The sequence below is a fragment of the Anabas testudineus genome, chromosome 18, assembly GCF_900324465.2.
Source record: "Anabas testudineus chromosome 18, fAnaTes1.2, whole genome shotgun sequence".
NCBI classification, from domain to species: domain Eukaryota; kingdom Metazoa; phylum Chordata; class Actinopteri; order Anabantiformes; family Anabantidae; genus Anabas; species Anabas testudineus.
In genome coordinates, this window is record NC_046627.1 from 3,592,328 (window position 1) to 3,615,046 (window position 22,719).

General features: G+C 40.3%; 1 protein-coding gene and 1 long non-coding RNA gene across 2 annotated transcripts in view; both read left to right on the forward strand.

Annotated features, from left to right (window-relative positions):
• The first annotated feature begins 3,192 nt into the window (after positions 1-3,192).
• On the forward strand, positions 3,193-9,460 carry LOC113168187. The gene is made up of 3 exons (XR_003299364.2): positions 3,193-3,321; positions 4,925-5,231; positions 8,322-9,460. It is a non-coding gene; the product is annotated as an uncharacterized LOC113168187 (long non-coding RNA).
• Positions 9,461-9,769: 309 nt separating this feature from the next.
• The window catches only part of LOC113168136 (NACHT, LRR and PYD domains-containing protein 3-like), a 41,080-nt gene continuing 28,130 nt past the window's right edge, over positions 9,770-22,719 (forward strand). Inside the window, exons 1-9 of the mRNA XM_033326639.1 lie at positions 9,770-9,953; positions 13,489-13,620; positions 13,793-13,900; positions 14,775-14,853; positions 15,015-15,243; positions 15,414-17,211; positions 17,509-17,682; positions 18,566-18,739; positions 21,608-21,781. Of these exons, the coding sequence (XP_033182530.1) occupies positions 13,532-13,620; positions 13,793-13,900; positions 14,775-14,853; positions 15,015-15,243; positions 15,414-17,211; positions 17,509-17,682; positions 18,566-18,739; positions 21,608-21,781 (2,825 nt within the window). The 5' untranslated portion in view covers positions 9,770-9,953; positions 13,489-13,531. The remainder of the gene's footprint in view (positions 9,954-13,488; positions 13,621-13,792; positions 13,901-14,774; positions 14,854-15,014; positions 15,244-15,413; positions 17,212-17,508; positions 17,683-18,565; positions 18,740-21,607; positions 21,782-22,719) is intronic.

Consider the following 22,719-nt stretch of genomic DNA (forward strand, 5'->3'; position numbering starts at 1 on the left):
GAGATCCTCCCTCAAGTGGAGGATTTTAAGTATCTTGGGGTCTTGTTCACGAGTGAGGGAAATAGGGAGCGTGAGATTGACAGACGGATTGGTGCATCGGCAGCAGTAATGCGGTCGGTGTACCGGTCCGTCGTGGTGAAAAAGGAGCTGAGCCGAAAGGCAAAGCTCTCGATTTACCGGTCAGTCTACGTTCCTACCCTCACCTATGGTCATGAGCTTTGGGTCATGACCGAAAGGACAAGGTCGCGGATACAAGCGGCCGAAATGAGTTTCCTCCGCAGAGTGGCTGGGCGCACCCTTAGAGATAGGGTGAGGAGCTCAGTCACCCGGGAGGAGCTCGGAGTAGAGCCGCTGCTCCTCTGCATCGAGAGGGGCCAGTTGAGGTGGCTTGGGCATCTGTTTCGGATGCCCCCGGGACGCCTCGTAGGGGAGGTTTTCCGGTCCTGTCCCACCGGGAGGAGGCCCCAGGGAAGACCCAGGACACGTTGGAGGGACTATGTCTCTCGGCTGGCCTGGGAACGCCTCGGTGTCCCCCCGGAAGAGCTGGAGGAGGTGTCTAGGGAGAGGGAAGTCTGGGCATCTCTGCTAAAGCTGCTCCCCCCGCGACCCGGCCCCGGATAAGCGGAAGAAAATGGATGGATGGATGGATGGACAGTTTTTTTACTCCTCTCAGCTCAGTTTTCATGTAAAGATGCTTCAAGTAAAATGCTCCACGTCCCCTAAATCATAAGATCTTTAGTAGGTCTGCTCAGTGATTCAGATTAAAAGTGTCACCACCTCGTGACATGGATGTTGTCGACTGACCGACTGTTGTTTCCTGAGGAGCAAAGTTCACAAATGTCTCCTGCATCCTGCAAACAGATTCTACCTTGTTGTGTTTCTTCACAGCTGAGCTCAGCCTCCTCCGAGCCATCATCAAGACCACTGTAAAGAAAAGACACAAAGGTTTTTACTTACAGATCAGACGTTGAAGATGTGTTTCCTCCATTGTCAACGTCTCTGTGATTCTGTGAGTCACAGTGAGTAAAGCCCACCTTCTTCCTCTGTTTAGTTTGTGGTTTTCTTTCTCTACTGAGACAGAAGAAAGTTTACGTGGGTTTTTTTTCTGTGACTAAAAGAACAGTGATGAAATATTTAATGTAAATAACATCAAGCATCAGCTCATCTGAATCTACAGAGTCATTTTATTTTGACAAGAAGAGTTAATTCAGTTTAATCTCCATCCTCTAAGACAAACACTAATAGAACTCAACTACTCATGTGGAGGAAGTGAGCAGTGTTCACAGGGTTCAAACACTTCATAGTATCAGCTACACACACTTTGGGGATTTGTTCTCTCACCTGCTGAACTGTGTGGTTGTTGTCACAGTAGTGAATGTTGGACTCAGGTGCTCGTAGCTATGAAGAGAAATGAGGAAGTGGATCTCAGTCTGAAATCAGTTCCTCTGTCATCAAGACCTCAAACACACACGTTACAACTACAGCCACTAAAAAACTAAAACTACTACACAATTCTAGATTTGTAATGTCAATATTCTTTGCGTAACCATCATGAACAAACTTTACTGAGTGGTTCATATAGTTTTTATTCCCACTGAGCAAATCCAATAATAACAAGTGAAGCACAAATCCAGCTCCAGTCCCAGTGGACAGCAGCATCCCAGCTGTGATCCAGCTACTGTCAGTCAGTGTCACAGTCTAATAACAGTGTTGAGAGCTGATCAGCTCCGTTAATGAACTGTCTCCATCTCTCTGAGTTCCAGTGATACTTGCTGCTCACAGCTGAGGGTGAACCCACTCTCTGTGGACACAGCCAGCGGGGATCTACTGCATGATACAGGCTCTACTCTCACAATAGATCATTATGGAGCAGAGAGAACGCAAAAGTAGCTCCGAAGACAATTCACCGTCCTGAACTTTAGGAGACTCCGTGTGGAACAGACATGGAGACATCTGCTGGGTAAATCTATGTACTGCAGATTTCTATGGATTCAATCTGAGACCAGGAGAGAAGCATTTGTCAGACTGCACAAAGCTTTATTTAGTTAGATCAACTGGTTAGAAGACACATTTAGATTCTGTTTTTCATCAAATAGAATAGAAGTCGTAGTAAAAATGGGACGAACTTACCGGAGACACGTTTCTGTTCTAGGTGAACTGTGTTCACGTCCTCTTGGTTGGACTCTGCCTCCTTTTAATCTCTGTCTCGTTGGATTTGAACATGTGACTTGTGTCCGGTAGATTTCCACCTGCAGAGGTTTGTTTCACGGTTCTTTGGTCTCTGTTGAACGTTTCTGTGAGATATTGTTCACACATCTGCACTTTAATGAGTTAAATATTGTGTTTTTAAAGATTTGAGGTGAGGAAACATCGACTTTTGTCAGTTCTGTTCAACAGGACGTTTCTTTTCAATTCCTCTGTCCGGGATTTGTTGACTCAGCATTTCTTGTGTTAATCATTGATTCTCTTCCCTCACTGCTTTCAGGCTCTTCTGTCTGTTGTTTCCATGTATTAATTACATTGACTCAGTGTTTACTGTTCGTGTACAATTAGTTTATTTAATTTTAATTGATTTGATTTGATTTGATTTGATTTGATTTCGATTTCCCTGGAAAACCAAATTCACAAATAGTCTAAAAATAGAAATATAACGAACCTTGAGGATGTAAGAGCTGCTGAGCCAGACTGAAAATATTTTAAAAACTATTTGTGATCAAACGTAATTTATTAAAATATTAAAATTAACAGGTTCACGTCCTACAGCGACCTCTAGTGACCAAGAGTCGTCTCATCAGTTTACAAGTCTGTTCACCGTCCACATCTGAAGGAAATCCGGAGTCTTTTTTTATTCATGACAAAAGTTTTGGCCGGTTCTCAGATCCTGAGACATCAGAGAACTACTGAGTGGTTCATCCTTTAAGAAACCTGATTTTCTGATGCGACAAAAACTGAATTCTGCTCCGTTTATTCATGCATTTATTTATTTATTTTATCTATAAACTAATGAAAACTGTAGCATACGGTAGGTATTTTTAGTTTGATTTATTATCATGATTTTATTTATTGTAGTGTATGAGGTCCACCTACAGTGTCTGCAGCCAACAGCTGATCTCTGACGTCAAAGGGGCGAGACCAGACCCGGTCTCCCTTCAGACCAAATCCTCTGCAGAGCTGTGGATGTTTTTCTTCCATCTGTGCTGTTGAACAGTTTGTTCTGTTTGATAATGTGAACAGAATAATTCAGTAGTTTCTACTTGACCATGTTTCCAGCTGTTCTCTGCTGCTCTGTGCTGCTGACTGTGTTGTTTCTTCAGTCTAACGGTGAGTTGAAACTTATGTTTTAACATAAACACAGTGTTTTCATGCAGTAAGTTGTTTTTAGTTTTAGTTTTTTTAGGTGAACTCTAACTGTTCAGCTCCACAAACAGAGTTCACTTTAACTGTGTCAGTTTCTGTTTTACTTGATGCTGTGAACGTTTTGTTCTGCAGCTCAGAGCAGGTTGTTACTTCTTTACTGTTCTAGTAGAAACAGATCATTGATCTGTTTAGAGATCAGTACAGACTCTTTCCACTGTTTAACATCCTCTAATATTCTGTTTGTTTAACATCTTGTTTAAGATCCTGTTGCAGCTGTGTTCACATCAGACTGCTCTGATGTTCAGCTGAGTTTAGCTGAAACAAACGACTGAATGCATGAAACACTTTTACTTAACATGTTTCAGAAAATGAACTGACTATCAACCAGAGTGTAAAACACTGTATTACAAGAAAAATAGTGTTTTTATAAATGTTATTAGTTCAGAGAAATCAACCAAACACTGGTCACATTTTTAGGACAGACACCAGGGAAACAGCAGCGTCCGTCCTACAACACTTATATAACTGAACCTGCTCCACTTCTTTTTATTTTCACATCACCCAGAGACCACAGCAGGATATTAACTGAAGCTGAGTGTGGATGGTGGAAACTGTGTCTTCAGAATAAATTCAACATTGTGGTTTGTTGATGTGGACGATCAGCTATTACAAAGTTTTTCTTTTGCTCTTTGGATGAGTAGTGAATCAAATAGGAAAGAGTCCAGGTACCAGAATCTACATAGTTAAGTTGAACAGTCTGTATCTGTGGTGTCTTTAACAGACAGGTCTGATGTTAACTCCTACATGTGTAAGACCTGGAAGTTCTAGTGACCTGTTTGACTTTTGTCCTGACACAGTGTCGACGGCACAAAACAGCATTTTACACAGGATGGGTAAAAAGGAAAATGTGCAGGTGTCTTATTGTGACTTTTATATATATGAACTTTACCATGAGGACCTACAAAGACAACATGAGAATTATCACAGTTATTAACAACTACTACTAACAACTTCCTTTGATCGCACTTTGTTCTGCATCAGTTCATCTTTTCTTGAATGAGTCACAAGTAAACAAACTCTGAACTGACTCATTTATCATTAGTAACAAGAATCTCTGAAAAATTAAGTCTCATTACGCAGCTGCAGTGGAAATTCTTGAATGTCTTCATCGACTTTGTCATGGACATTTGAAGATGTTCATTTTATTTTAGCTGGTATAATATAATAGTTGAATAAATAAACTGATCAAACAATTTGTTTTGGGTCAGTAGGTAAAAATAAATGGATTTGATTTTAAGTTCCAGTGAACAAACCATCATCAGAGTGAAGCCAAAACAAACACTGAGTGTTGTAGTCAACTACTTCCTACATTGTTAAAAGTAGGAACTCAAAAGATCCAGGAAATACCATAGAAAACAATTGGCGGATGACAGAATAATTATTTCACTGGTGAAGGAAAAAATCCTTTAGAAAAGCTGATGAAACAACACTTTCCTAATTCTCTGGCCATTAGAACTGTTCTCATTCCCAATTAGATTAATCTTTTCTGTTCTTGATTCTTTTTCAGGTCAGCAGAACATCACAGCTCGTCTTGTTGAACTTCCAGCAGCGCCGTCAGCAGACCTGACCTGGAGTCTGAATACGTGTTCTTCTACAGGAACAAACAGTCAGATAAAACCTATCTGTCTTTTAAGGACCATGTGGAGCTGGCAGACAGTCAGATAAAGGATGGTAACCTGTCTTTAATCCTGAAGAACGTGACTAGAAGTGATGCTGGAACGTACGAGTGCAGAGTTCATCAGGACACAACATGAAAGAAAAGAGTTGTTATTAAGTCTGGACCCATCGGTATCGTCCACCTGTTACAGAACCAGGTGAGTGTGTTCAGTTCACTGTGAATATGACTTAACAAATTTAATAGCACTAATTTCAGACAGCTTAATAATAATATCACAGAAGTTCTCATTTCTTTTCCATTGTACTTTGTCATCTGGACGTTGAGTCGTGACAACTGGACTTCCTTCTTATGAGTTCTTATCAGTCTGTAGTCCAGGTGTCGTGACTCAACTTACAGATAACTTCACCTGGATGAATGAATGATGATGAGAATCTTCACCAACATATCTACCTTGTCATGTTTAAGAGGTTGCAGTATTTGTACAGGAGCTATAAGCTGACATCAGTTTGTAAAAAGAGAAAATAGATTCTGTTGTGATCCTCAGTCATCAGCCACCTGACACCTGTTCGTACTCTGCAGGTAACACACCTGGAAACACAGGGAATGGACAACACGGGAATGGACTGTTGCTGTGTCTGCAAGTTGTGACTTATTCTTATTTGTTGGCACACTGAAGAAATGCAGCAAATGGTGTAAATGTGTGTACCACTCTGGTCTCACAACAGCGGACTGTTGTGCTGACTTACAGTGTGTGTGGCTTGTGTTTAGTGCTAATGTTTTTCCACTGCATAGCACAGTAGAGTAACAAAACATGATTCTAGACAAGACAACAGGGGAGCGCTGCATACCACCCTCACACTCTTCCCTGCATCTCCTGGTGATGAAGGACGCTTTCAGTGTGAAGACAATACCAGCATATAGGGATTTCAGGAGAAGACTGATATGTTTTGTCTCAGTTTATTACTGGAGTGATCCAGTAAACATCCATTTGTTTGTTGTTTTAGACCAGTTTATGGATGCTGGATTAATTTTAGCACTGAAGCTCAAGGATGGACTGATACTGACTGTGACCTCAACCGAGGCCTTGTTCAAAGCAACACAGCACATTTTTGAGAGTGTTCACACTTCAAGGACCTGATGTTGCCGGGTTCAGAGTCTTGACTATGAATATGTCATCATAGTTGGGAACGAGCCACAGACATTTCAGCACCAGACACAAGATACTTTTGAGAAGCAAGTACAGATTTCGCCCACAACAAACATAAATTCTTCTTGTGCTGCTACCTTGTTGGGTGGAGAGGCATGAAGCTCATAAAAACTCTGGAAATGAAGCTACAGGGAAATTCAACTCCCACCACGTTCAGGACAAATATGCTTGACTCTGTGCTTTGCATCATTGTCCCACTGGAAGTTGAATCATTTCCCAGTCTCAGTTTTCTGTTTGGAGGTTTCAAACTTGTTTACTTTACTTCTGAGCCAATCACATCTCTGCTCTTTCTCTGCACTTAAAGTGATTTTTAGTTGGATTGACTTGGCTGATATTGAGGGCATGTGGTGGACAGATGCTGAATGTTAGGGACTGAAGGAAGGAGGGTGTGAAAGCTGCTTGTTCTACATCTCAGTCTCTTCAAGTTATGCTGTTATTTAACCTTAAATTATTTGTGGCTGCATCAGTAAAGTGAGTTAAGAAACTGAGATACAGTACTGTAGCTTGAGTTTGATCGACCTCATAAATATAGATTTTTGTAAGTTACTTTTTTTCTCTGCTCAGCAGCTGATTTCGAGAAAAACTGGAACATAATAATAATAATAATAATAATAATAATAATAATAATAATAATAATAATAATAATAATAATAATAATAATAATAATAATAATAATTAATAACATGAATAAAATAGTGTCAATCACAAAATTAGAAATATTTTCTGCTTGTTATTTAGTAATAGTCTTTCTTGAGTTGTTTACAGCCTTACTGTAGCTACACTGGTCCAAAGAAATACTGATCACACATCATACAGATGTTTTTGGAGTTTTTATTTTCTCGTTCTCTCTCTCTCTTTATCACTCTCTTTCTTCATAAGACGCAGTATTAAATTAAATCCTGAACAATTTCATGTACTTAAGCAATCTTGAATTTACAATAGAAATGTAGTAAAAGGACGACAATAACACAACAAATCAACATCTTAATGAAACAGGTCTCTGAGACATTTACACCAGACAGAGTAGTTGGGCCTTTTATCCTGGGGGGTGGATGTTTGGTGTGCTGTCTACATGTTTGTGGTAATGACTGTGTATGTATGACTGTTGTTTGTATCATGCTAAATATTAAGTTTTGAAATCCAACCATACATGTTTGAGCTGAAATCAGCTCTGAGCTGGTGAGCCTCACTGTGGACTGTCGACCATAGTCTGTTAAAGATTTAATTCAAGATTCAAAGATTCAAAAAACTTTATTAATCCCAGAGGGAAATTATTTTGCCTCATTACCATTGTTCTCAAAACAGAAAAGCAAACACAACCTGGAAAGATCCAACACACCAACATAAATACACAATAACATTAATACAGAAAAAAAAAAATATATATATATAAATGTAAAATGGATAAATGAAATTGGGTCAATATATATAGATTCACAGCAAATAAATGAACATTTCACTTTCACTGAAGGTCAAAGATGGATGGATACTGTCTGTAACCTCCTCTGTAAGGGTGGAGGAATTGTACAGATTGATGGTCACAGGTAGAAAGGATCTCCTGTGGTTCTCTGTGGAACATTTATTGTTAATAAGTCTTTGGCTGAATGTGCTCCTCTGTCTAACCAACACACTGTGCAATGGGTGGGAGGGATTGATGATGGTCGTATGTCACAGTGTTGGTATGCAGAAAAAAACTTAGAAGAGGAAACTTTAACCTGGGCTGTTTTCTTAGGCGAGCATTTTAAAATGTGTTCACATTAAGAGTTACAGCTGTAGCTTTGTTCACCATGGACACCAAACTTCACAACAGTACATGAATGAGACTAAAACTGTTTTCTAGTTATGTCTGAGTTTTCTTTTCTGTTGTTGTTTAGACCAGGTGAAAGTGAAGCCTGGGGATGAAGCCAGATCAGATGTTGGTGTTGATGAGACTTTGTAGAAAACAGCTGGTATGAGTGATGGGATCAAAGTGCAGTAGATAATGTCTGACAGGAGTTTGAAGAGGAAATGGATTCTGTTGTGTTCTTCACTCATCACCTACCTGACACCTGCTGACTCACTGCTGCTTCTCATCTGCAGGAAACCATGAGGATGGAGGAGACAAGGATGGAGGAGACAAGGATGGACATGTTGGACTGACAGCTAGTTTGTCAGTTGCTGCTCGGCTTCTGTGTTATTGGTTTTTGTAGCTCTCTCCATGACAACACAGGCACAGGTCGGTTCTTTGAAACGAGCGTTTCTTAGTCACGCCGTTACGCCGTGAGAACTGTATTTTGAACAGTACACAGCACTGTTCACACACACACACACACATTAAATAAAGTACATAAACAAATACCTTGTTGGCCGTTTGTCATGAAAAGAGGTCTGTAAACCTTTGATTCTCTTTGACTGTTTGGCTTTGGCTTCAGACTTTTTCCACCTCCCTCTATATATCGGTATTACATTACAGCAAATTACATAATGTAATATTAACATTTCAATATAACTCCATTATCATGTAACCATTTGAAACAAAAGCAATCAATCTGCACAAGATCATAAACTCATGACACCATAAATACAATACAGAGGCACTTACAGTTTTATTATCGTTGAAAATCGTCAGAAGCTGATTTTATAGCAGCCTCCTCCTGAAGAAGCAGGTGAACAACAGCAGGTGTAAAATGTCTCAGGTGGATCATAGTTCCTAAATCTTTATTGATTGTTCCTCGACCTTCACTCACTCCAGATGTAGTTTAATTATACCGCAAACCTGATTAATTATCCTGTAACAAACTGTAGTTTTAGTAGTAAAACATAATGAGCAACAACTGTAAACACTGATTAAGCTGATGACTGAAGCTGAATGTTTTATATTTTAACTTGTGGGTTTGTAATGTGGAGTTTTTTTGTTTTTGTGTTTTTTTAAAGCTCTTTATTTCATCATAAAAAAGCTTTTATACGACTTTTATTAACTCAACTTATGTCTTAACATGTTTAATATTTAAATAAAGTGTTTATTACTAACAGCAGCTTGTTGTTTGTTCAAAGGTGAAACATCCCAAACGCTTCTGTTCAGTAACAACTGGACTTTAAGTTGAAGACATTTCACCTTCATCCATCAGTTCTGAGAACTCATTTTTAAATATTATTAACTGACCAAATGACAAAACTCTGACTCACTTCTTAAATCTTTTCTATTGTATAGTGTGAATGAAACTTAGAAAATCTTGTTGCAGACAATAAAACTGTTTTTAAGCTTTGTTCTTGCTTGTTCCTGAGTTTACTGAGTCTTGTGTTGATGTGAAAAACAGTTAATAAGTTCAACAAATATCATGAGTCCAAAGTAACAAAGTTTGTTTGTGTGAAGTTTTTACTGTTTGGGATGAGAATGAGAAATAATGACACAGGAAAAGACTTTACAACGACGCAGAGACTTGAAAGAGACACATTCAAGTTTCCACAGCTCAAACATCAAGAAGGAAACATGACATGACTCTGGTTCACTGGGAGAAGCCTCGCCTTCTTCCTGATGTTGGGAAAAATCAGCCGCTGGAGTTTTGGTCCGATTTCAACAGTCGTCACAGTTCGTTGTTGAAGAAGGACATAATCTAGATTTAACACTGAATTAGAGCTGGATAATGACGGTACTGATGTTAAACTATCCAATATAAAAATAATTTTATAAAAGGAATTTCTACTGGACACGACGGAGGATCGTAGAAAACGGTAAGACTGGTTTAGTTTCGTTTCTTATAAACTTCTGTCGGTGACTGTAGGAAGTTGTGTTCAAAGACGCCATTTTAGCAAAGTTTGTGTCTGAGAGTGAACAGAAACATGAAGACTGTGGTTAATTATAATTAGTGGTTTACTTAAAAGACAAGCAGAGATGATTTAAAACGTGTTAAAAGCTCATTAACAAGTATCTCAGTCCACTCTGTACTAACCAGTCTGAGTCTGGTTCGTAGCTGTGAACAAACATCACTCTGATTACTCAGTTAGTAGAAATTAGCAAAGGCTTGTCTACATTTTCTACATTAAACCGAACACTACATATATAAATATAATAATGTGCTGAAGTCTACAGCTAAACTGTGACATCTAGACACCTAGTGTCCAGAATCATCAGACATGAGAGATGAAGCTTCATGGAGTCACACCCTGACCCCTCAGCTGTTCAAAGACTGTAAGACAGACAGATGTTTGTAATATCATTTTATACTCTCTTGAAAATCTCCGACTTTGGATAAAACACGTTTGCAGGGCACAGATGATGCTGGGAAACACAAAAGTCCACAGTAAGTCTGTAGAGGTTTGGATAGACCAACTTCTGCCAAGTTTCCTGCTGATCGGAACCTCTGCAAATGAAAAATAAAATGATAAATGTAAGCTGGTTCCAGTTAGCAAGGAAACAGATACTGGCTTCACAGAAAATCATGATAAAATGTCCTGTGTTAGTAGGTTATTACCGTTAAAATTTTTATTATGTGTTCAACTACCTCGAGTTAATAAATTCCCCTACTGAGAAATACTGTGCGGTATCTAAACCCTACTGACAAGAAGCCTGTACTACAGATTGGTGTTATGCGTTATATCTGTTGGATTGAACAGTAATTCTAATCAACCTGAATAAAGAGTGTGGAGAGAAACCAGGTTTCATTAATTCAGACATCTGGTCAGCACCAGGGTGATGGATGATCCTGTTTACATAAGAGCTGATAATAAAGTGCTAACTGAATAAAAGACTAATAGACATACTGTTTCATCTCTAGTTCCAGTAACAACATAATTTAAAACTAATAGAACTGAACCTTTGTCATATCTGATCAAATAAAATGTTGAAGTTTCTGAATGATTGATGAAACCAGCAATATTACATATGTCTAAAAAGAGTTTAGATGTAGCTGGAAGGAACAGATTTGATTTAATGAAGTGGAAATTAACAATCTGAGTGATGATGTTGAGGATCAAACTAACATTTTACTGATTGAGGCTATTTTATCAGAGCAGAGACCAGGAAGCCATTCTGTAAAGTTAACGGGCAAATGACGGTATCAAATGAGGATGGAGGAGGGAGGTGGGTGTTTAAGAAAGCGACATGGGAGTTATTTAGGGAAGTTAGTAAGTATGATAGAAGAAGATGGGGATCTACAGAGGTTTGATAAAAGCGTAAGAGAAGGTATCAGCCAGCTATCTAGCCCTCCCTAGGAGCAAAGGTAGATGTAGGGTAAAAACAGTGTTGAGGTGGAATGAGGAGTTTAGGGGTGCAATTACAGAGAGGAATAAAGCTTTTAGGAAGTTGAAAAGTAATAACTTTCAGCAGTGATAGAATATAAAAAGGCCCAGGCAGGAGTGAGAAGAACAATAAGGAAGACAAAAAGACAACTCAGGTAGGGGGAGTCTGGAAAATGATAAAGAAAGTGGGGGGAGACTTGAATGATATGATGAGAATGATAACTGACATATTATCTGGAGAATACTTTTGTATGTAGTAAACAGCTGTAGGAAAGTACTGAATGTGATGAGGAGGAAAATGGGGTAGGGCTGGAATGGGGAGCAGATTTTCTGTCACTGAGGTACATTTATAAAGCTTTGACAAGGTCTCGTTTAGATTATGGGAGTATTGTTTATGTTTCAGCAGCTAAAACCAGATTAAAAGTTCTTGATGTTGTTCCATCCAGAGCACTAAGACTATGTACCGGTGCAACTAGAACATCCTGTGTGTGCTGTGCAGGTGGAACTAGGGGAAATGCCGCTTTGCACGAGTGGGAATTGAGGCAGCAAGAGACATGGAAGTCCTGGAGAGGGTTTTTTGTCCAACTGTGATTTGGCCTGTAATTCCACTATGGAGGTTGGAGAGTCCAGTTGTAGATTTGGAACTATTGGGGATAAAACAGGAAAGGGAAATGAGGGAGATGATCAAGGTACCCTGGGTTCACCCAAGTCTAAACAGATGGATCTAAGGATCCCAGGTCTGACAGAACAGAACCTGTGCTACAGTTACAGTGTCGAGTCATAAAACTGACATGTTCAAAAGAACATTGAATGATTTAATTGTATATTTAGTGGAAGTGTGTGCAGTTGTATTAGCGTTGGCGTGGATGAGGCAAATTAAGCCAAGTCAGGTGTTAATATGTAGTGATTCTGCTTCTGTTCTGTACAGCATTTGGTCCAGTTCTTCCAAGAACAGGCAGGACCTGCTGTTAACACTGCTGTCATTATATTCAGAAGCTGTAAGTCAAGGTATGGACATTAGATGTGATTACATGTGGACACCTGCTCATGCAGGCATGGAAATGAGAAAGTTGATAATTTAGCCAAGCAAGGTCTTAATCAAGAACACATAGACAGCGATGTTAAATTGTAAGTGTGAGGGGAAGAGTATTGTCTGGAGGGCAATAAATAGAAAGTGGCAGCATTACTGGGACCAGGAGAGGAAGAGAAGACATTTATATAGAATACAGAGGAAAGTGGGAGAGGACAGAGGATGGGGCACAAACACAGTAACTTAAATGGTACATTACATTTAATAGGGAAACATGACACTGGGATGTGCAGTGAATGTCAGGAGCCAGAAACAGTGGAACATGTAATGTTGACATGTGAGTGGGGTCATGATAGAGGCCTTCAGGAGAAAAAATGTTTAAAGAGAAATTATTTAAATGGTGTTTTGAGAACATCTGGACTCATTAAAAGACTTCCAATAAGGCAACGTGATTCCTACAGGTGGCAGCAATGCAACATGTTTGGATGAAGGCTGCCTTAAAACCCCAGTGACCCCCACCTCCTCACAAAGTCTGTTTGTAGAAACTCTATTTAGACTTTGATTTGACTGAGGCACAGAGGAAGTTTACTGTACATGCAGTTTTTAAAGTATCTCCATGAGTTTCTCAGATAACACAGATGATCAGATTATTTTTTCTGTGTTTATCTCTAAATGTTGTTTAGTGGTGGAAAAGTTAGTGAAGTATCAGCGTCAGTCCAAATGACTGAGTGAGTGTAAATGTTGGTCCATCATCCTGTGTGTGCTGGGCTGCAGCTTCATGCCTCCATCTAGTGAACTGATGGTAGAAGTAGAGCAGCTGATGGCAGCTTCCTCTGCCTCCCACTGCTGTCTGACTGCAGTCAAGTGACACTGATATGAAAGAGGAAAGAAGAGCCAATCAGTGGAGGAGCAGCTGATCTTTGTCCAGGAGAAATGATGGAAAGGAGGATTTCAGTTTTCACTGCACATCAATGATTTGTGTTTCCTCTCCACATGAAGGTAGAAAGTGTGTGTGAGCTGATGTGGATGTGGATTCAGCAGCATGGATCAGTGTGAAGACAGAGAGGAGGGAGTCCCTCCCTCTAACACCACTCTGTGTGGGGACCATGAGAGCCAGACCAAAGCTCAGAGGTGAGATGACTGAGACCATCGGACTGATTCTGTCTTCAAGTCTCATCTAGAATTGAATATTTCATCAGGACATTTTTACTATTCTTCTGATTCTATTTGTCATTTATGAAGGAAACTTTGACTGAATATGTGAGCGTCACCAAAGTTGTTTTTCTATCAGGTCCCATCAAAGACCAGAATCTCCTGGACCAGGACCTGAACCCAGCTGTGTGTCCTTCAAGAGTGACTGGTCAAAGGATTTTAATATTGACTTTAAACATCAACCTTCATCAGACACAGAGTAAGTTGTTTAGTTTAAAATCAGTCTGAACAATATGATGTAAACTTTCTCTGATGATAAATTGTTGTGTTCTTTGGATTTCTGGATATTTCTGATGTGAGTAAGTTGATTTCTGTTTGAACTGTTGATTTGAAGGAGAAGCTTTCTTCACTATTCTTCCAGCAAACACTCTGATCATGGATCAAATCTCCATCCAGCCAGTAGCTAAACCACTGATCCTGTAGAGGGTCTCAGGGGGCTGCTCCTCTTCTAATGAAGTGCTGACTTGCAGGCAGACGTCAAAGGAAACAGCTGAACACCACAAATGTTGAACTCTGATCAAATCTTTGTGATTGAAGTTCTCCAGATGAAGATTTTGGTACAAATGTCTTAAAGAATCTTGACTTCTTCACTTCCTGTTGGAAGACTTTAGTTGTAATGTTGTTGAAGTCAGTGTAGAGGACTGTTTGTCCCCAGTGTCAGTACCAGAGCTGACGTTTGAAGATTCATTTAGGATCCAACAACTAATGAATGAATGAAGTTGTTCACATGTGAATTAGTCAAAGTGAATTGTGTGAGCAGCAGCACTCATACTCACACAGTTCAACATATTCAGACTGGGAGCTGCCCAGTACAACCAGTGTGATCCAAGCAGACTCTGTCTCTAGATACCTTGTTCCAACACTTGAGCATTGTTCAGTGAGGGAGGCAGAGATATCTGTTGTTCAGAGCTGCTGAGACTAAACCAAAGTGACTGGTGACAGTAAAGCTTCACCACTACAGGGAGTCTCTGATTCACTGTTCACATCAAATCTCTCTTCATGGACCTTTACCTTGTGTGTGTCTCTGTGTGGACAGACATACTGTGAGCTCATTCTTGATGATTCCTCCACAGAGTGAACCAGGAGAGCTCAGAGGTTCCCAGTGGTCAGTCTGCCCAGCAGCATCCAACACAGCTGGACTCCATATTTCTGGTCTGTACATGTCCAACTACTACTTTTCCATCTGTTGTGTTCCCAATAATCTCCATGCTGCACTTTTTAGACCAGTGGATTGTCAGTCTGTCCAACATGGATCTGATGTTTGGCTCCATGACTTGAGTTGGATTGTGTCAGTCATATAGTTTCTGTTCCAGCTGCTGGAGGAGAACATAGTCACTTTTGTGAAGAACGAGCTGAAGAAGATCCACAAGGTTCTGAGTCCAGATTACCCACAATGCTTAGAGAGTCAGAGGGAGGATGAGGAGGTGTTGGATGGTGAGGAGGAAGAGCAGAGGAGGAGCAGCAGAGAGGCATTTGTGAAGATCACACTGAACTTCCTGAGGAGAATGAAGCAGGAGGAGCTGGCTGACTGTCTGCAGAGCAGTAAGAGGATTTCTCTGAACATTTTACATCATGGACAAATGAGACGTTTACTGAGAGCTGAAGATGTGGAGTGTTAATATGTTGAAATGTGAATCATTAAGGGTCATGAAACTGTCAAACTGTGTTTTCATTATAAATTATATTGATCATGTTTTTGTGGTTTCATTCAGGAACTCCTGCTGCAGTTTGTCAGCGTGAACTTAAGTCTAAACTGAAAAATGAGTTCCAGTGTGTGTTTGAGGGGATTGCTAAAGCAGGAAAACCAACCCTTCTGACTCAGATCTACACAGAGATCTACATCACAGAGGGAGGGACTGGAGAGGTCAATGATGAACATGAGGTCAGACAGATTGAAACAGCATCCAGGAAACCAGACAGACCAGAAACAACCATCAGACAAGAAGACATCTTTAAAGGCTCACCTGGAAGAGAGGAACCAATCAGAACAGTGATGACAAAGGGAGTGGCTGGCATTGGGAAAACAGTCTTAACACAGAAGTTCACTCTGGACTGGGCTGAAGACAAAGTCAACCAGGACATACAGTTCACATTTCCATTGACTTTCAGAGAGCTGAATGTGCTGAAAGAGAAAAAGTTCAGCTTGGTGGAACTTGTTCATCACTTCTTTACTGAAACCAAAGAAGCAGGAATCTGCAGGTTTGAAGAGTTCCAGGTTGTGTTCATCTTTGACGGTCTGGATGAGTGTCGACTTCCTCTGGACTTCCACAACAATCAGATCCTGACTGATGTTACAGAGTCCACCTCAGTGGATGTGCTGCTGACAAACCTGATCAAGGGGAACCTGCTTCCCTCTGCTCGCCTCTGGATAACCACACGACCTGCAGCAGCCAATCAGATCCCTCCTCAGTGTGTTGACATGGTGACAGAGGTCAGAGGGTTCACTGACCCACAAAAGGAGGAGTACTTCAGGAAGAGGTTCAGAGATGAGGAGCAGGCCAGAAGAATCGCCTCCCATATTAAGACATCACGAAGCCTCCACATCATGTGTCACATCCCAGTCTTCTGCTGGATCACTGCTACAGTTCTGGAGGATGTGTTGAAAACCAGAGAGGGAGGAGAGCTGCCCAAGACCCTGACTGAGATGTACATCCACTTCCTGGTTCTTCAGTCCAAACTGAAGAACATCAAGTATGATGGAGGAGCTGAGACCGATCCACACTGGAGTCCAGAGAGCACGAAGATGATTGAGTCTCTGGGAAAACTGGCTTTTGATCAGCTGCAGAAAGGAAACCTGATCTTCTATGAATCAGACCTGACAGAGTGTGGCATCGATATCAGAGCAGCCTCAGTGTACTCAGGAGTGTTCACACAGATCTTTAAAGAGGAGAGAGGACTGTACCAGGACAAGGTGTTCTGCTTCGTCCATCTGAGTGTTCAGGAGTTTCTGGCTGCTCTTCATGTCCATCTGACCTTCATCAACTCTGGAGTCAATCTGCTGTCTGAACAACAGTCAACTTCTCTGTGGTCTAAACTGTTTAGACCTGAACTAAAACTTCTCCACCAGAGTGCTGTGGACAAGGCCATACAGAGTCCAAATGGACACCTGGACTTGTTTCTCCGTTTTCTTCTCGGTCTTTCGCTGCAGACCAATCAGACTCTTCTACGAGGTCTGCAGGTAGAGACAGGAAGTAGATCACAGACCAATCAGGAAACTGTTGAGTACATCAAGATGAAGATCAAAGAGACATCCTCAGCAGAGAACAGCATCAACCTGTTCCACTGTCTGAATGAACTGAATGATCGTTCTCTAGTGGAGGAGATCCAACAGTACCTGCACTCAGGAAGTCTCTCTACATATAAACTGTCTCCTGCTCAGTGGTCAGCTCTGGTCTTCATCTTACTGTCATCAGAAAAAGATCTGGAAGTGTTAGACCTGAAGAAATACGTTGCTTCAGAGGACGCTCTTCTGAGGCTGCTGCCAGTGGTGAAAGCTGCTAAAAAAGCTTTGTAAGTATGTCGATAGTTGAATGTTCATTGAAGTCTTGACCAGGAATGCACATAGTGAACTGGAAACCTCAAAGTTTAAAAACTGGGAGAGACCCAAACAGTTTAACTTTTGGGATTATCATGATTTTCTACTGGCATGAGTTTCATATCATCAGTTTAGTTTTATGATATACATTTTTTTTTTACATTTTTCTAGCCTGATTAGCTTTTATTTTCTTTATTTTACTGTTAACATTAAAGATGATAAATGAAAAAAACGTTAACACAAATGTCATGTTATACTTCACTGTTTTTCAGACTGAGTAGCTGTAACCTCTCAGAGAGAAGCTGTGAAGCTCTGTCCTCAGTTCTCAGCTCCCAGTCCTCTAGTCTGAGAGAACTGGACCTGAGTAACAACAACCTGCAGGATTCAGGAGTGAAGCTTCTGTCTGCTGGACTGGAGAATCCACACTGTAAACTGGAAACTCTCAGGTCAGGTTTTAAATAACTGGAGATATTTAAAATGTCCAAAACTGCTCCCAAGCAGATTAAATGTCACAAGTCTTAAATTGTTAACATTTCTCTTAGGAATTTTTAAATTATATAAAATGACTGTACTGTCTGAATTTATTTCACTGAGTTGTATCATTTTAGTTCATGGTCAACATTAAAGGTGATTACTGTCATGGAATGGCATCACGAGACACAAGTAATGCAAAGAAAATGATTTATTATAACACAATCTCTAAAGTAGAGAAAACAGGAAACTAACAAGAGGGAGGTATCAAAAGAACACTGGAAGAAACTGGTCTAAACATAAAAACATAAGTGACAACAACAACCAACCTGAAGCACGGTGGGGAACAAAGTAACAACCTAAACTACTGTAGAGATACAAGGGAACAAGAGAAAATCACTGCACAGACGCAGGCAAAAACTCACACTGGCTGAAGTACAAAGTTCGTTATCCAAAGGCTGGTGAGTGAGGGAGAAAAGGTCTGAGAAACAGGACTGGAGAGGGTGAGGACAAGGTCCAGAGTATAACATGGGCAGGGAAGCAAGACTGGGAACAAGGCAGGAAAATGGCTGGAGAGTCGAGTTCAGAATTGACAATCTAGCAGGGAACTGAGGGCTTAAAGGAGCTTAAAAGGAGAGGGTGAATACAGGAGGAACTGGTCAGCAATTAGTGCAAAGGGAATGGAAGAGTAAGTCAGTCCATGTATGGGCATAGAAGGAAGTGGCTGGGGAGCAGAGCAGCAGGAGTGGGACCAGGTGAAAGAGAGAGAGAGAAACAAACTGGACCAGCATCAGGCAGGAATTGTGACAATTACAGTTTGAAACAAATGTTGTCATGTTATACATCACTGTTTTTCAGACTGAGTGGCTGTAACCTCTCAGACAGAAGCTGTGAAGCTCTGTCCTCAGTTCTCAGCTCCCAGTCCTCTAGTCTGAGAGAACTGGACCTGAGTAACAGCAACCTGCAGGATTCAGGAGTGAAACTTCTGTCTGCTGGACTGGAGAATCCACACTGTAAACTGGAAACTCTCAGGTCAGACCAAGTTAATGTTTTGAAAAACTGGTGATACTAAAAATCTTTATAACTTCTCCCAAGCAGATTAAACTTGGCACAAGTTTTAAGTTGCAAAGTTTTTTCATCAGTTTTTTGACAATATATAAAATAACTGTTCCTTCCTTTCTGACTTTACTTCACTATGTTGTATCTTTTTAGTTCAGGGTCAACATTAAGGTGATCACTGTCAGGGAATGGAGTCATGAGACACAAGTAATGCAAAGAAAATTATTTATTATAAGACAATCTCAAAAGCAGAGAAAATGGGGAAACTAACAAGAGGGAGGTATCAAAAGAACACAGCAAGAAACTGGTCTAAACACAAAAACAAAGTGACAACAAAAAACAACCTGAACCATGGTGGGGAATAAAGTAACAACCTAAACTAGAGATACAAAGGAACAACAGAAAATCACTGTACAGACGCAGGCAAAAACTTACACTGGCTGAGGTACAAAGTTTATTATCCAAGGGCTGGTGAGTGAGGGAGAAAAGGTCTGAGAAACAGGACTGGAAGAAATCACTAGAGGGCTAGGGCAAGGTCCAGGGTATAACATGGGCAGGGAAGCAAGGCTGGAAACAAGGCAGGAATATTGCTCGAGAGTCATAGGAAAAATTAGCAAATTCACTATGAAGGAAGCTAAGAGATACTCAACAGGACAAGAGTTCACAGAAAGAACATGAGTAGAGAGGTGGGTTCTGCGTTTCAAGGTTGTAAAAAGTGATAAACACAGAACTATAATAAAAACTGATCTAAACTGTCAACCTGTGGGTACAAAATTTTATTTTTTCCTATTGTACACATATTGTATACATCACTGTTTTTCAGACTGAGTGGCTGTAACATCTCAGAGAGAAGCTGTGAAGATCTGTCCTCAGTTCTCAGCTCCCAGTCCTCTAGTCTGAGAGAACTGGACCTGAGTAACAATGACCAGCAGGATTCAGGAGTAGAGCTTCTGTCTGCTGGACTGGAAAATCCACACTGTGAACTGGAAACTCTCAGGTGAGGTCAAGTTTCTGTTTTAAATAACTAGAGATATTTGAAATGTCCAAAACTGCTTCCAAACAGATTAAACTTTGTAATGTCACAAGTTTTAAGTTGCAAAGGTTTCTCATCAGTATTTTTACAATATATATAATAAATGTGCTTTTCTTCCTGGTTTAATTTCACTGGGTTGTATGTTATTAGTTCAAGGTCAACATTAAAGGTGATTACTGTCAGAGAACGGATACATGAGACACAACTAATGCATAGATAATAATTTATTATAACACAACCTCAAAAGCAGAGAAAACAGGAAACTAACTAGAGGGAGGTATCAAAAGGACACAGCAAGAAACACAAAAACAAAAACACAACAAAAAACAACCTGAAGCACGGTGGGGAACAAAGTAACAACCTAAACTAGAGATACAAAGGAACAACAGAAAATCACTGCACAGACGCAGGAAAAACTCACACTGACTAAAGTATAAGTTGTGAGGGAGAAAAGGCCCGAGAAACAGGGCTGGAAGAAATCAATAGAGGGCAAGGTCCAGGGTATAACATGGACAGGGAAGCTAGGCTGGGAACAAGACAAGAAAATGGCTGGAGAGTCATAGTCAGAAATGACAATCGAGCAGGGAACTGAGGGCTGAAGGGAGCTTATAAAGGAGAGGGTTAATACAGGAGGAACTGATCAGTAATTAGTGCAGAGGGAATGGAAGAGTAAGCCAGTCCATGTATGGGCATAGCAGGAAGTGACTGGGGAGCAGAGCAGCAGGAGTGGGACCAGGTGAAAGAGAGAGAGAGAAACAAACTGGACCAGCATCAGGCAGGAATTGTGACAATTACAGTTTGACACAAATGTTGTCATGTTATACATCACTATTTTTCAGACTGAGTGGCTGTAACCTCTCAGAGAGAAGCTGTAAAGCTTTGTCCTCAGTTCTCAGCTCCCAGTCCTCTAGTCTGAGAGAACTGGACCTGAGTAACATCAACCTGCAGGATTCAGGAGTGAAGCTTCTGTCTGCTGGACTGGAGAATCCACACTGTAAACTGGAAACTCTCAGGTTAGGATTCATTATCTTAAGTAAGTTTTTCTGCAGCAGGTTTTTCTAGATCCAGAGACTTATATTGACATTTCAAAATTCCCAAACTGCTGACATGAGAGACCCAAGCAGACTCAGCTTTCAAATATCATAGCATTTTTTATTAGACTCAGAGAAGTTGTCTACATGATGATTTTTTTTACCTGTATTTTTTGTTGATGTTGTTGTTAAAGGTAGTGGCAAAAAAAGTGGTCACTTTTTATAATGTTCTGACTTTATGCACAAACAAGTTTCTACATGTGACCTGAATGCCAAAAAAAAATAAATAATAATTTTTACCTAAATTATAAAATAAAACATTCATGATCCTTAATGTAATTTAATGTTTATTGAACAGATATGTAGCTCTAAACCACACCTCCATTCTTTATTTCATTGATTGGACTCCAGGTTTACTAACACCTGACTATTGTTAACATTGTGACATCAGACAGTGTTTCACTGACTTTTTCCACCATCACTATGTATGTGTAATGGTTGTGTTCAATAAAGACATGAAAGATCAGGACTCTTCAGGTGTTTTATCAACTTAGAAATATTATGTTTGTTTATATTTGTGACTTGGAAGAAGATCAGATTACATTTCATGAACAACTGATGCAAAACAGGAAATTGGAAATAGTTCAATTACTTTTCTTTTCCTTTTCACTATATGTGACTTATGTTTCTTCAAATACAAATAAGAGTATGTAATGTTGGTCTTCCCCAAAAAAACTCGGCACCAATTCTCCTGTGTGTTGTTTTGTGTGTCTGCAGACTGTCAGGCTGTCTGATCACAGAGAAAGGCTGTGCTTCTCTGGCCTCAGCTCTGAGCTCCAACCCCTCCCATCTGAGAGAACTGGACCTGAGCTGCAATTATCCAGGAGACTCAGGAGTGAAGCTGCTGTCTGCTGGACTGGAGGATCCACACTGGAGACTGGACACTCTCAGGTATGGAAAGGCCTGCTACAGCCAGGTCTGATGGAGGCAATGTTAATGATTAATTACTCTGTTTGTTTTGGTGAGTACTGTAAAACAAACGCATATCTTTGCCATGAAAGGAAGAAAAATGTTTCAGCATCAGTTTGTGTCTCACTGTGGAATCATGTTGATGAACACTGCAGCAGAAAGTAGTTTTGTTCTGGAAACATTTCCTCTCAGCTGATGACAAATCTTCACTGAAGCACTTTACATTCAGCAAAGAAAAGAGGGGAGCTCCTGTAATTCTGACTTAAGTGTCTCATTCTGACTTTGTGAACAAATCTCCTCATGATGAAATCAGGTGTTACATTAGATTCTGTGAACTGAGCAGGAAATTCATCCACCTTATAGGTAGAGATTTTATGCACAGAAGACAATGAATGAATATCAGAGGATTGAATCAGGTCACAGCATCATGTCTCTGTCTCCTCAAATAGTGATGATTGAAGCATCTTCAACTTCCTGAGATCCTGATCTTGTCATGATGAGATCTTGTGTCATTTATAGGAGACAGTAAATCAGAACTAGTTCATTTCATCATTACAATCTGTCAAAGAGGAAAAACTCCTTCTTGTTCCCAGTTGAAGAATTAGTTTGTGATTGAATGTTTTTCTCCTCAAACTCCTCCTTTCTGTCTCTGGCTGCTCCAACAAATCTGACACCAAATCAGATGAGGCCACAAAGTCTGTGTGTAATGATTAATATCCAGTAGCTGTAGGTGAACTAGACTTCCTCTGAACACAGGACAACGTGTGAAGCTCAGCTGAGATCAGTCCACAGACATTAGAGAGAGGAAAACACACACACAGAGTCCATGTATGTGGAGTTGAGCCTCTTGAACTTTGCTCTCCAGTTTCCTGCTTCCTGTGGTGTCACATTAGTTTGTCTGGTGACAGAGTGAGACTGAA